The sequence below is a fragment of the Apteryx rowi genome, unplaced genomic scaffold (genome assembly GCF_003343035.1).
Source record: "Apteryx rowi isolate R43461 unplaced genomic scaffold, aptRow1 scaffold_378, whole genome shotgun sequence".
In the NCBI taxonomy this organism is placed as follows: Eukaryota; Metazoa; Chordata; class Aves; order Apterygiformes; family Apterygidae; genus Apteryx; species Apteryx rowi.
In genome coordinates, this window is record NW_020450285.1 from 5111 (window position 1) to 18512 (window position 13402).

The window sequence follows — 13402 nt, forward strand, 5'->3', positions numbered from 1 at the left end:
TTTTCTCTTGGGGCATATCCTGAAATTGCCCCCACAGCTGGATCTAGTGCACTACCACCAGACCAATGTAAACAGCTTCATTTTCATTATAAAAACCTTTGTACAAAGATGAAAACATTGATTAATACTTTTTTCTTTCAACTAGCACAGACTAGCCCAGACTCAATACAAATATATATATACCAATGCACAAAAATAGCATATAACAAGATCTGCCACAGTCTTATCACAATAAAAATATTTATATGCTTGATGAATCATATAAAGATAATAAGCAGTAATTTCTTTCAGGTTAAAAGCAATGCAGTATGTAAAATCTACTGTGTAAGTGGAATGTGTTTTATTAAGCGGAGGCATTACAGGAGTGATGTGTTGGCTGCTCTCTGTGCTGCTCACATTCCCCAATCGTTAGCTCAGGACTTCAGCGTGCACTTCTTTCCACAGAAATTCAAAACCCGTCAAAGCCCTGTTTGCATTTCTTCAAGTAAAAGATGATCCACCTTAGGGTTACTTCATTTATTTGTCTCAGTGTTTTTTTGTTCGGCTGGGGAGAGACTCTGATAAGTTATGTCAAACCTTGTTCATCTAAGGTAAGATTTTCAGTTATATTGTTAGCTAAGATAAGGAATGTAACTGAATAGTTTCTCAGAACAGTGACAGGTGTTTTTAAAATGTAGGTTGCTTTATTCAGGATAGATGTGAAAATATAGAAGAATCAGGTATTTTCGGATAGAAGAAGCTGCACTGAAATTGTAGCAATTCAGTATATAAGGAGCAGAATATTTTTGTCTTAATGTCCTTTATTCACAGATCAGTTGTTAGGCCATATTTTTATCTCACTTGCATCTGTGTAAAGACAGAGCAGCTCTGTTGTCTTTGGCAGTGTCACAGTTTTTACTTGTATTGCTAAGTTCAGATTTAATTATCTGTTTCATATCTGCTCTTTCAAAAATAAATATTGATTTAAAATATTTGCTTGACAGTATTTAATTGAACATCTGGTGAGTGGCTGTGATAAAGCCCTGGAACAAAACTTAATTTCAAGTGATCTATTTATAAGTTTCAAATGATTTATTTATTACTCTTACAGAAATTTTCTTCCTGTATTTTGTGCTTATTTCAGACTTAGAGAAACATACTCTTTAATTTCTCTAGCATTTATTTGAGAAACAAGATGCAACTAAATTAATAATTAAGACAATTTTTTGTAAAATCTCCTTGTTAACATTTCTCTATATTTTTTACTTTCACTTTTTAAAAGCAAAGATCAGGAAAGAACTGTTCAGTGCTGTGCCAGTGTAGTGCCAATACCAGAAAGAGAAAGCTGAAGCAGGAAATGAGAACAAGTATGTTAAAGATACAATCAAGTCTAAATAATTTTTCTTTTTCATGAAAATCTTTGTTTTCGGGGGTCCTGTTTACATCTGAAAATACTGTATGCGAACAGTGTACAGTGCCTTGCTGAGATTATGTAATTAAAAAAGACTCAAATGAAAATATGTTTTGTAATGTTTTCTACGATGACACATATTTCAGGAATTACTTTTAGCATTTGTTTATGTGATGAGTCAGAGACATTCCCTTATTTCTTACACAGGTTTGTCACATGGCATTGTGGAAGAAAAAGATATTAAAATATGCAAATATTATTTTAAAACAACATTAAGAGGTGTAGTAGTTTGAAACTACTTATACCACTGTTTTTATTATTACCCTTTCATGTGATAGTATCCCTGTGAATAATGTGTCTTTATTCTTTCCTCTACAAAAGCGTTTAAGGTATTTTTTAAATGTTCGGTTTGTCTGCAAGTCTGCTTGGGAGGGCTTATGTGCGCAGATTAAAAACAGGTGCAAATATTTCCAGGGGAACTCTTTTGATAATATGAAGTAAATGCAAAAGCCTGCTCCTTTCCAGTGAAAATAACTTTGTTAGCATTTGAGATGTCTGTTGAGTATGGTGATACCTAAAATGTGAGCTTCCTAAACACCAGTATTTGCATTTCAGGCCTCCAGTTTACAGTGCTCAGAGGTAGAATACTTTACCAGAAATGTTGGTAGTATTTTCAAAACTTACAGAGGTTACTCTTTACCTCTGACATACCCTTGTGAGTTATGGCTAAGGAGAAGACRTCTAACAGGACTCAGTCCTGCAGCTGCGTAATCTTAGCTCTGTCAATTATTGCTTGATAAAGTTTTTTTTTTTTTTTAATAAAAAAGGTTTTGAAGGAAGATCCATGGAGTAATCTGGTTCATTTTGGCAGACTGAGCAATTTTATTTATGTTTTATGATCAATTTATTTCCCCCTCCATTGTTTGGTACAACAGGGCACAAGGAATGTTGGAGCTGTGGAAGAACCACTCAAGGCAGAAGAGAAAAATAAATCGGCAGATATTTCAAAACAAAAAGAACAATGCCTTGTACCATGTGATGTTCAAGCTAAAATTTTACGAGGGGAAAAACATTACATGTGCAGTATGTATTCATAAAGAATACTCTCAACGACAAGCTATGCAATGCCGTGCTATGTAATCCTTTGCTATGCTACGCTATGCTGTGCTAATTTACTTTTTAATCTTCCTGAGCACATGTGACAGCCTTTGACCCAGCTGCTCAGGCTGAGTATTGGTCAAAAGAAGGGTGCAGTGTAGGCAGCTGAGGTGCCAAAGGTAAAGTGTAATCATGCTAGTCTCTCTTTATAATCACTGGAGGCAAATCCAAGCAGCAGCTCAGCCCACCTAAGTCTGTGTTGTCCTCTGAATGTCTGTAGCTCTCTCCATTGGAGAGGAAGAATAGGGTGTCTGCCCCTCATTTAGGCATCATAGTTAGATGCTTGAAATTAAGTGGGAGGAAATCTATACTTCAGCCAGCCTTTTATAGATGCCTGTATAGAAGATGTGTTGGTATTCTCTGTTCACTGCCTTGACAACCTACCCAGCAATTGATGTAAACAGCCTCAGGATATTTTGTCAAAAGTCTTGTCTTCCCATATAACTTTTAATATGTATTATTAATTACCTGTCAAGCTTACTTTTTGTATTTTTAGTATCAGGGCAAAATCCAGGACCATAAGTAGCAAAGCAAATGATTGAAATGTAGGATGACAGGAGACCTAATGTATCTATCCTTTACCATTTGCATTTGTATTTCTATAGTATCTATTAACGTGTTTTCAAAGTAGCCCAAGGATAAGATGAAATTCTCCTTTGTAGAGGCRAATCTTCAGAAGAATCATCATGTCTTCACTGCAACCAGTGAGTCTGAGGTTCTGAGCATCTTTGGATTTAATCTGTGGTCTTTGTACTACTTAGGTCTCACTTTTAGGCACCTTGAAATTAAACACCTTTAGTATTCTCTTAGACATCATAAATAAGCATGCCACTTATTCAGTAAAGAATGCTTCTAAATTTATGTTAACAAAGTGGATGAACATATTTCTGTTAAAGGAAATTTGCAGAACTCTCTTGTTGAATATGCAAGAAGTACAAAAAAAATGATAAGAAACATGATGGATGATCAACAGTCTTCTTTGGATTACCTTTCTAATCAGGTACATTTTTTATTTATCATATGAATTTATTTAGCACTACAGTTATTGTCTAACTGGAGAAAATTAAGCATTTATAGTGTTATTGAAACAGTAGAATTAGGGTCCCTAGTACTGTCCTTTGTACTTTAGGTAGGGTATGAGCGTGATTTCTACAAGGAGTGATTAGGACCACCTGGTACATAATTTAGTGGCACACATGACAGTAAGACAAGTGGCAGCCCATTCCTCCACATTGTTTGCTGTGTGTAATCCTGTTCTATTTGTGCAAATGACATGCATTATATTACCATTAAATTTGATGTGTTTTACAAACACCATGCACTCGCTCAGTAGAGATAAAAAGCCTTACTCAAACTGAAGGACTTTTCTTGAATTAAATTGGATTGTGCCTAAAAATGATGCATGCAAAAATAAAAACTCAGACCCATTCATATATTAAAGTTGTGACTCACTAACACATCACAAAAATGAACTTCAGATTATATTTATCTAGGAGTCAAAGAGAAAATCTTTAGAATTCAAAATTTCTCATTGCAATCTATTTAAAGATTTTTTATTTGAACTTGCAGGTGAATGAACTCATGAACAGACTACTTCTTTTGAATGCAGAAGTTCTAAGAAAGCATTTAGATCCACTACCTTACAAAGCAGTTCAATCTCATGGTAATTTTTCTCCCCATTTAGTCTTGATTATTTTTGCTTTTTATCTTTGTGAGTATCTTGGCAAAGAATACTTAAAAGCAAAGGTATGCAATGACAACATTTACAGCATTTATTATGTGTTAGTATGCATGCATAAACTTTGGAAAATTTGTAAACTGTTTAAAAATCTCATCGAAAACAGTACTTTAAAACACTTGCAGACTGAAAATTCTAGGCATCCTATTTAGCAACCTGTTGATTTTTATACAAAATACTTAGTATGATCATCAGTTCATAAGTGGTCTGATGTTTCTAAATACTACTTTCTTTTGTAATAAAATAAAGTGTAGTCAGCATTTGCAAAATCCTTCTTCAAATGGGATGGAAGCCACCTGTATGCTGAACTACCTTTCAGTTAATCTTTGCAGTGTCCATCTCAAATAAAGGAAATGTTACCTCTAAGCAGCCCTATTGGCATTAGAAACTGCTTGCTTGAATATGTTTAACAGGGATCTGACTTAACACTTGGAAGCAAAGGGTTTTTTATATATACAAATGATGTAAAGGCTTTTACAACTTTAAATACAAGTATTTGCAAGAAGCAATCATCCTTTTCCAGATTAAATGTCTTTACTCAGTAAGAGTGTTACCCAAATAAGAATAAGATCTATAAAATAAGACCCAGATATACAATCTTTATGTTCTATAGTGTCAGTTAAGATCAGAGAACTTTCTCTATACTAATTCCTATTTATGCTTCTTTCTGAGCTTAATGGAGTTGAGAGAATTTTCATTTATAAGGCAAATTCACGATAAAATATGATTTTAAAATTTTTGTGACAACAAAATGCAGTTTGAGATCATTCATGCATTCCCAATAAAATGCATCCTCTCTGTGCTTAACCTGTATTTGCTTTTTTTCCAAATATTTTGCTAACAAACTTCATCAAATACTTTGTTCTCTAGGATTGGATTGCACTGATATTAAAGATACCATAGGTTCCGTTTCAAAAACTCCAAGTGGTCTGTACATTATCCATCCAGAAGGATCAAATTATCCTTTTGAGGTAATAAATTTATCTCACATAATAGTAAAAATTTGCTTGAGAATATGCATTATAGTATATTTAACAGATCTAAAGTATTTTCTTTGACTATTTCTCCACAGATGAATAAGAAGTGTATTGTCATCCAAATACATCTGCTTTTATTATAATTTTGAAGACTTTCCCAGTTTCTGCCAAGAAATTTGTAGAAATTAACTAACTTTATAGTTTTTCTTTATATATAACAAAGGATGAATTCCTTTATCCCCAGCCAATTGGAACCATACAAAATACTACAAAAAAGAGCTTGAACTTGTTATGAAAAGGCTTCAGAAGTACGTTAGGACTTGAAAAGAAAAAAGAGCTCGGTTTTGCAGTCCCCCAACAGAGGACTCTGTCATACTGTTTGCACAATATAGGGAGCTTGGGGAAAAGATCTGTAACTCATCAGTAACTTCCTTCAAGGTAAAGGAGAGGCAAAGACCGACACAAGCATTTACAGAACAATCATATTAATAGTGTGAAGAAAATGCTGTCTCACCTGCAGCTGAACCATAGCACAAAATGCATTTGTTTCAGAATTTCTTCTGGATTGAGGAGCTTGTTTCTGATAGAGGGGGTCCTGTTGAGGAAATATTCATACCTCATACAAATTACTTTTACTGAGAGACAGTCTGACTAATCTCTGTGAGAAAAGTGATTTCTTGGTCCACTTGTAGCTTTTAGCAGATATATCTGAAATGATAAGGTTCCTTTCACTTCAAAAGTATTTTTGACACTTTTCTACATTTAAAGTTACTGCCAGTGTCTAAAGAACTGGGAATCAGTTGTATGAGTGGAAAGGTTCCTTAAGGAGAACAAGAAACAAAAGGAAAAGTCATAATAATTTGATTAAAACCATAGAGTAAAAATAAATAATGAGAAGAAACTTCTGCATAAGAGCATCTCACTTCTTGTCTGATAGATGTTACACAGAACTGAAAAGGCAATGCCAAAAAGTTCTCAGAGAAAAATATCTAAAAGATGTGCGTTCCATAAAGAATGTTATTTTAAGAAAACTGTTTAGTGCAAATCCTTCCATGTGTTGAAGCATAAAAAGAGTACAAGAAAAATGGTAGATGAACAAAAGAATCAAGACATTAATACACAAACAATAAATTATAATGCATTTTAAAGAGCTGATAGCCAAGAGTTTTGGAAGGTTTGAAAACTAGCTAAATAACAAAAATACACAGAGGCAGAATACTGTAGTAGGAAACTAAAAAAACAGAAAAGAAGGCCAGCATGAAATAATTTATTTCAATGAGTACCTTTTCAACAACAAAAAATAAGCTGCCCCTTAAATGTAACTGAAACTAAAATTTTAGCCTTCAGAATCATTTGCATAAAGGTATCAGATGAATGAAGGCAGCCATTTAGAAAATTTGATCCTGTCTTCATGTTTTCATGTTTGAAACCTCATGTTTTCAAAAGCGAGCTCAGATTTGGATGCCTAATTTGCGCTAATTTAAACCTGAATTCCAGGAGCTCTAAGAATATCTAGTTTCAGCCAGAGCTGCAGGTTCTCATCATCTCAGAAAATTAGTCCCAAATGGGCTTCTGTGTGAGCATTCAAACATGAGGCAGTTAAAACCAATTTCACTTCTGGAAAACTGAATTGTGAGCACTTTCTGATACATTTTTGATTAGTAAATGTAAATCAATGATTTTTCACAGTAGGTCAGAGAAACTAAACAATTATTTGGAAATATGCTTCTTTATGCATGCTAAAGATGGAAAGGGAAGAAATATTCAGCAGAGACATCCTCATGCCCGTTTCATTTAAATTGTACCTGGCACAGTCACACCCCTCATACCATGATATGAGATATACAGCAAGCTGTAAAGTTGATAAAATATTATAAGGCTTTCAGAAAGAAAACCATTGAATCTTTTCCAGCGTATAAGAGATTAAGAAACTATACAACAATGACTGTTCTTACATACCTACTCATATTCTTACTTGGCTGCTGTATGTTTAGGTGCCATATCAAAGTAACCGGTTGATAACCTTTCACGTACAGCCAAATCTGATCCTTTCAAGAGATATCAACACTCCCATTGATTTATATTGGATCAGAGTTGGATATTATGACCAAGTTGGCTCTTGTTTATATTTCTCACACTGAGAGGAGTAGCCAAGCATGCAGTCAAGACAGTGGATAAGGCAATGGGATTGTTTTTAATGTGTTTTAGGTATTTGTATCTAAGCATTCATTTTGGAATCATATGTATTTCTTTTTATTCCAGTTCCACCCTCCTTGGGTGACTGAAATTACCATGTGATTCTCCTGGGAGTAAAGCCCATCATCTTCCAGTTGTTCTTTCAGGCACATGATCCTTTCTATCATTCATTCAGATACTTGTGCTGCAAGGGCTGTTCAAAGCATCCATGACATTGAGTTATTTGAGGAGCCAAGATTTCCCAGTCTGTATTACATCACATTGCAGCTCTGTACTGGTTGAGGAAATCTCCAACTCAAACAGTCTAACAAGAACGTAAAAGAAAATAATGCAGCTTCATAGTTCAGTTAATTTTCTTTGGACTTTTTGTTAAAATATTCGAAAGGTATATTGCTTAGCAAAACTCTGAATAGTCCACTTTGTTTTATTTAAAATGTTATTTTCTTTATTACAGCTGCTTCAAGAATACTCTAATCTTATCTATGTCTATTTTAGGTTTTGTGTGACATGGATTTTCAAGGAGGTGGATGGACTGTGATTCAGAAAAGAACTGATGGAATCATTGAATTTCAGAGAACATGGTCTGAATATCTGGATGGATTTGGTGACCTATCTGGTATTACTTTTAAATATTCTAAAGGCTTTGGACCCAAGGATTCTGCTGTCCGTGTGTGAGCTACATTCCCATTAAATTGTGTGGGATTTTTAGTATTATAGAGACTAGAGGGTAAATATCCTGTTTCTTAAAAAGTATTTTAATTATACTTAGAGTTTCTTTTTCACCAAATCAATTGCTTGATCTTCTCAATAATGATTATTGCCCTAGTGGAATCTTAGCCATGCCCCAGCCTCAGACTCTTTCTCACAAGACGTATGAAAAAGGTTGCAATATTTTCTTTCTGAAATAATTGAGAAATTATATTGCCCCCAATTTTTTCAGATTTAAAAAAGCCTTAGTTGGTTTTGATCACACTTGCAAAATATTTTCTTCAAGCAGAACAAATCAGTGATATTTTACCACAGGGGATCCGAAGTTATAAACAGAATTGAAATATCTCAGTAGCTAATACCAACATGACTGTGATATTATTTTTTCACTGCCACCTTTCATCCAGTGAGTCCAAAGACAGTTGCTTTCTCAGGAGTTTCTCTGGGATTGTAGTGAAAGCACACAACTTTTAAGCTATACAAGCAAGCACAGTTCATATGGGGCAGCCTTTCATGGAAAAAAAGTGTGATTTACAGAGGCAGCAACTCTTGAGCAGAGGGTTTGAGTTTTGTTGCATTTCATACAATAACATTAATCATTTGTCAGTATTGCCTTTAGGAGTGCTCTGTTAAGTCAAATGGAGAGCACATCCAATTTTTGTACCCTTCCATGTTATACTGAAGATGAACACTTGAAAGTTACCATGTGGACAATTATCTAAAATTCTCACAGGGAAAAAGATGGTGAACATATGAGAATCCTGTCCATGGATTTTACCAATGTAGTAGGGAGACTTCTCTTTACTTTCATTAATCTTTCAAAGAATTGTGTGCTTGTCAGACAAGTTGTATTGCACTTGGTTCAGGAAGTAAAGTGGGAAAACGAGAAGAAACCATTTTCTTTTACAAATTCTTTTTCTAGAAGTTTGTTGACTATACATAATATTTCTGTTGTAGGGGAATTTTGGCTTGGACTGAGGAAGATTTTTCATATAGTAAATCAAGAAGCAACTAGTTTCAGTCTTTATGTGGATTTGGAATCTGAAAATGACAAGCATGCTTATGCATCATATGATGGATTTTGGATAGAGGATGAAGCATGTTCTTTTAAAATCCATTTAGGGCGTTATTCAGGAAATGCTGGTAAGATCTACCTTCTTAGTATTAAAGATAATTACTCCCTTTCTTAAGGTGAAAAAAAAGCATTCAGAAAGTAATATTTAATTAGAGTAACTTTAAAAATGATAGTTTCTGATCTGTTTTATCTATTTATATGGTATTTATGTGCATAAGGAATGCTTATGCAGGTAAACAATTAATGATGTAGTGATTGGTTATGCCAACGTCAATCTTTATATAGTCAGAAATCACTTTATCATATTACTTCGAGGTCTTAAATGGAATAATAATTGAATAAACACTCCTTTAATAAAGAAATTGTAATAGAATCAAGTTCAGAGAATATATATATATATATAATATATATGAGATTATATGTATGTGTTTGTGTATATCTATCTAATGGTCCAATTCTTTAGATGTTCATTACCTCATCCCTAATTTGCTGATGTCAGTGGAAGTCTCCTTGGTGTTACTGCTTTGCTTAGTTCAGAAATGCCCAGATAGTGGTATACCAAGGGCAGAATAAGAAACTGATTGGAACAAATTAGGTCTATAGTATGCAACAGTTACTGGCTGATATATAAACACTGTCTCCCATAGCATCCTCATAGGCAAGCTCAGCAAGCGCGTGCTTGATGAGTGGACAGTGAGGTGGATTGAGAACTGGCTGAATGGCAGAGCTCAGAGGGTTGTGATCAGTGGCACAGAGTCTAGTTGGAGGCCTGTAGCTAGCGGTGTCCCCCAGGGGTCAGGACTGGGTCCAGTCCTGTTCAACTTCTTCATCAGTGACCTGGATGAAGGCACAGAGTGCACCCTCAGCACGTTTGCTGACGATACAAAACTGGGAGGAGTGGTGGATACCCCAGAGGGCTGTGCTGCCATTCAGAGAGACCTGGACAGGCTGGAGAGGTGGGCGGAGAGGAACCTCAGGAAGTTCAACAAAGGCAAGTGCAGGGTCCTTCACCTCAGGAGGAATAACCCCATGCACCAGGACAGGTTGGGGGTTGACCTGCTGGAAAGCAGCTCTGCAGAGAAGGACCTGGGGGTCCTGGTGGACAACAAGCCCTTGTGGCCAAGAAGGCCAATGGTATCCTGGCCTATATCTTTATATAGTCAGAAAGTATCCTGGGCTGCATTAGGAAGAACATTGCCAGCAGGTTGAGGGAGGTGATCCTCCCCCTCTACTCAGCCTTGGTGAGGCACACCTGGAATACTGTGTCCAATACAAGAGAGATATGGAGCTACTGGAGTGAGTCCAGTGAAGGGCTATTAAGATGTGAAGGGACTGGAGCATCTCTCATATGAGCAAAGACTGAGAGAGCTGGGACTCTTCAGCTTGGAGAAGAGAAGACTGAGGGGGGATCTTACAGGAAGCTCCATCTGAATATAGGGAAAAATGTCTTTACTATGAGGGTTACTGATCCCTGGAACAGGTTGCCCAGAGAGGTTGTGGAGTCTCCATCCTTGGAGATATTCATAACCCGCCTGGACGTGATCCTGTGCAACGTGCTCTAGGTGACCCTGCTTGAGCAGGGGAGTTGGAATAGATGATCTCCAGAGGTCCCTTCCAACCTCAGCTATTCTGTGTGAATGATTCTGTGAAAAACAGAATATTAAATTACAGCTGCAGACCTTCTGTGTGAATGTATAGGTATACTATTAGCTATACTAAATGTGTAAAGATTCTTGTTAACCATCACACCATGTCTTACTGCTCTTTTCTAATTTTTTGCTTCATGTTTACTAATATGTAAGAATGTTCACCTATTGCCAAAGTGCTGGTGCCGTTTTCTACTTGTATTTGTAAGAAACATTATTTCTTTGGTAAGATAACAGAACCAGTAATCACTGACCTCTGTGTTTTAACAATTCAGTTTTATCTCATGACTCATTCTGGGACTTGTTTTATCAAATTTCAACTTCTTCCATACTTCTCAGTATTCCATACTTTTTCTTTCCTATATCTTCAACACATTACCAACTTATTATTTGGTGCTGTCTTGAACAGCCTTTGAGAAATCTAGCTTCCTAATAAATTTAGAGGAAAAGTTTGCAAGGTATGTAGTAAGAAAGAAATGTGTTTTTGCACAAATAACTCTTTTATTGTCATTCTGTTTTATCTGTTGTACTTAGGTGATGCATTTAGAGGATACAGAAAAGAAGATAATCAGAATTCAATGCCTTTCAGCACATTTGATGTTGATAATGATGGATGCAGGCCAATGTGCACTATTAAAGAACAGCCTGTAAAAAGCTGCAGTAACTTCAGTGATAAAACTGGATGGTGGTTCAACCAGTGTGGCCTTGCGAATCTTAATGGTATTCATCGCTACACAGGTAGATTTCTTGCAACTGGGATTCACTGGGATACATGGACAATGAACAATAAACCAGTCAAAATTAAATCAGTTTCAATGAAAATTCGGAGAATCTATAATCCATATTTCAATTAACCTATGGAAATAGAAATATATCTCTTGCAGTTATGTGGGATAATGTACCAGGGTAACATTAATGCCTTTCATGTTCAGTTAAATAGTTCAGTCTTAAAACTTTATTAGCTATTTCCATAACATAGTTATTCATTTCCATTATGAAATGTCAGCATAGATGTTTGTAGTGTTCCCACTTGAGTGAGAAGGACATAAGAATAGAGTTTTGGAATAAGGATGAAGCTCAGAGTGTTTGTCAGCTTTTATTCAGCTGCTTTTTACGCAGTCTCAGAGCCATTGGAAAAAGTGTAACAAACACATCACTTGCTTTCGTGCTAAAAAGGGGGAGTAATGCTGGCTTTGAACATGCTTTTTCTATGCTGTCTGCACACCTGAATTGCCAAGAAATTGCAGCATTTTTTTTTTAAAGTCATATACCTGCTGTTTCTGTCATATTTTGGAAAAATACCTTTTCTTCACCTTAGCTTAATTTTCCAGAACAAGCACTTCTTTCTATACTCCTTCTCAGGCAAGATGCACTGACTTATGTCAGCACATATGTAAGGTTCTGTATACTCTCAGGGCCTGATTTTTAAACAAGGTACGCATTTAGATACAAGAACTATGGTCTATTTTGTACTTAGGTTTCACAATCAGCATGTTTTATAATCAGTTTTTTGCTGCACCATTAAGATTTGTCTTTTACACAATTCACTAAAAATGAACACGTTTTCAAAGAAAATGTGTAAACATTTCATATAGCCTTTGGAATTTTAATTTTTGGAAATATGGGCCTGATCTTGTGTTCTTCATCCTGACTGGCATTCAGTTTGTGAATGTTCATGTAGTAATGAATAAAACATTGAACTTATACAAATCCATTTTAAATTAAGTAGTGTGAATTGTTTGAATTTGTCTCAGTAAAAATGGGGCAATATCAATAAAAATGTGAATGTGGTCAGTACCGTAGCGTTTCTGAAACCAGTGTCCCTTCTGTAGGAGTTACACATGGCTATTTCTCTTTTCTGCTTCAGTTTCCATAGATCTACTCTGTAGTAACGTGGAATTAAATGTGTTAAAAACTCTGTGGGTTTCCTCTTCATTGTCTCAGACTTTGTATAAGCATTAGCATAGCGAGCATAAATCATCATCAGCTCAGAATTACTATGTTTGAGAACTTCTTTCCAAAGATATATAAAATTACAGGAGGAAGGATAGTATGTATGCCCTCTTTGTCCCTCCCTCTCTCTCCAAGCATATTAAGAGTGCAGTTCCTTTCTAACAGCAACATGGACCCAACAGCCTGGTAAAGGTAGATACTAAAATGAAAGAGCTTCTGCATTAAGACTAACAGCATTAGAGCAATATGTGGCTCTTTAGAGACTATTAACTCTGGCTTTGAGCCTGGATGTGGTCACTGTATTAGGGCTATTATGTCAGAAAGAGTCCCTTGCAGTGGAAAGTACAAGTGGCTAGATTTGACAGAAATTTAATGGTAATGATGAAAGCTTGAATCCTTGATGGTGGGACTGGTGTTCTGACAACCAGGTCCAAACCTGTGAGCAGAAAAGGAAGAGCTGAAGTAGGGAATCTGGAAGCTGAGTGCAGAGCTAGAGACTACTGACACTCTCAGGGTTCTTTTGAGTTTATTAGAATCCCTGCTTAAAAATGAAAGTGTTAA

At 35.7% G+C, this 13402-nt stretch overlaps 1 protein-coding gene across 1 annotated transcript; it reads left to right on the top strand.

The window, feature by feature from the left end:
• The first annotated feature begins 444 nt into the window (after nt 1-444).
• On the top strand, nt 445-12618 carry ANGPTL5 (angiopoietin like 5). Its single transcript, XM_026073788.1, has 8 exons — nt 445-590; nt 2326-2473; nt 3445-3548; nt 4118-4211; nt 5157-5257; nt 7955-8075; nt 9125-9310; nt 11423-12618. The coding sequence occupies exons 1-8, from the start codon at nt 492-494 to the stop codon at nt 11740-11742; spliced, it is 1173 nt and encodes a 390-aa protein (XP_025929573.1). The 5' UTR covers nt 445-491; the 3' UTR covers nt 11743-12618.
• The last annotated feature ends 784 nt before the right edge of the window (nt 12619-13402 follow it).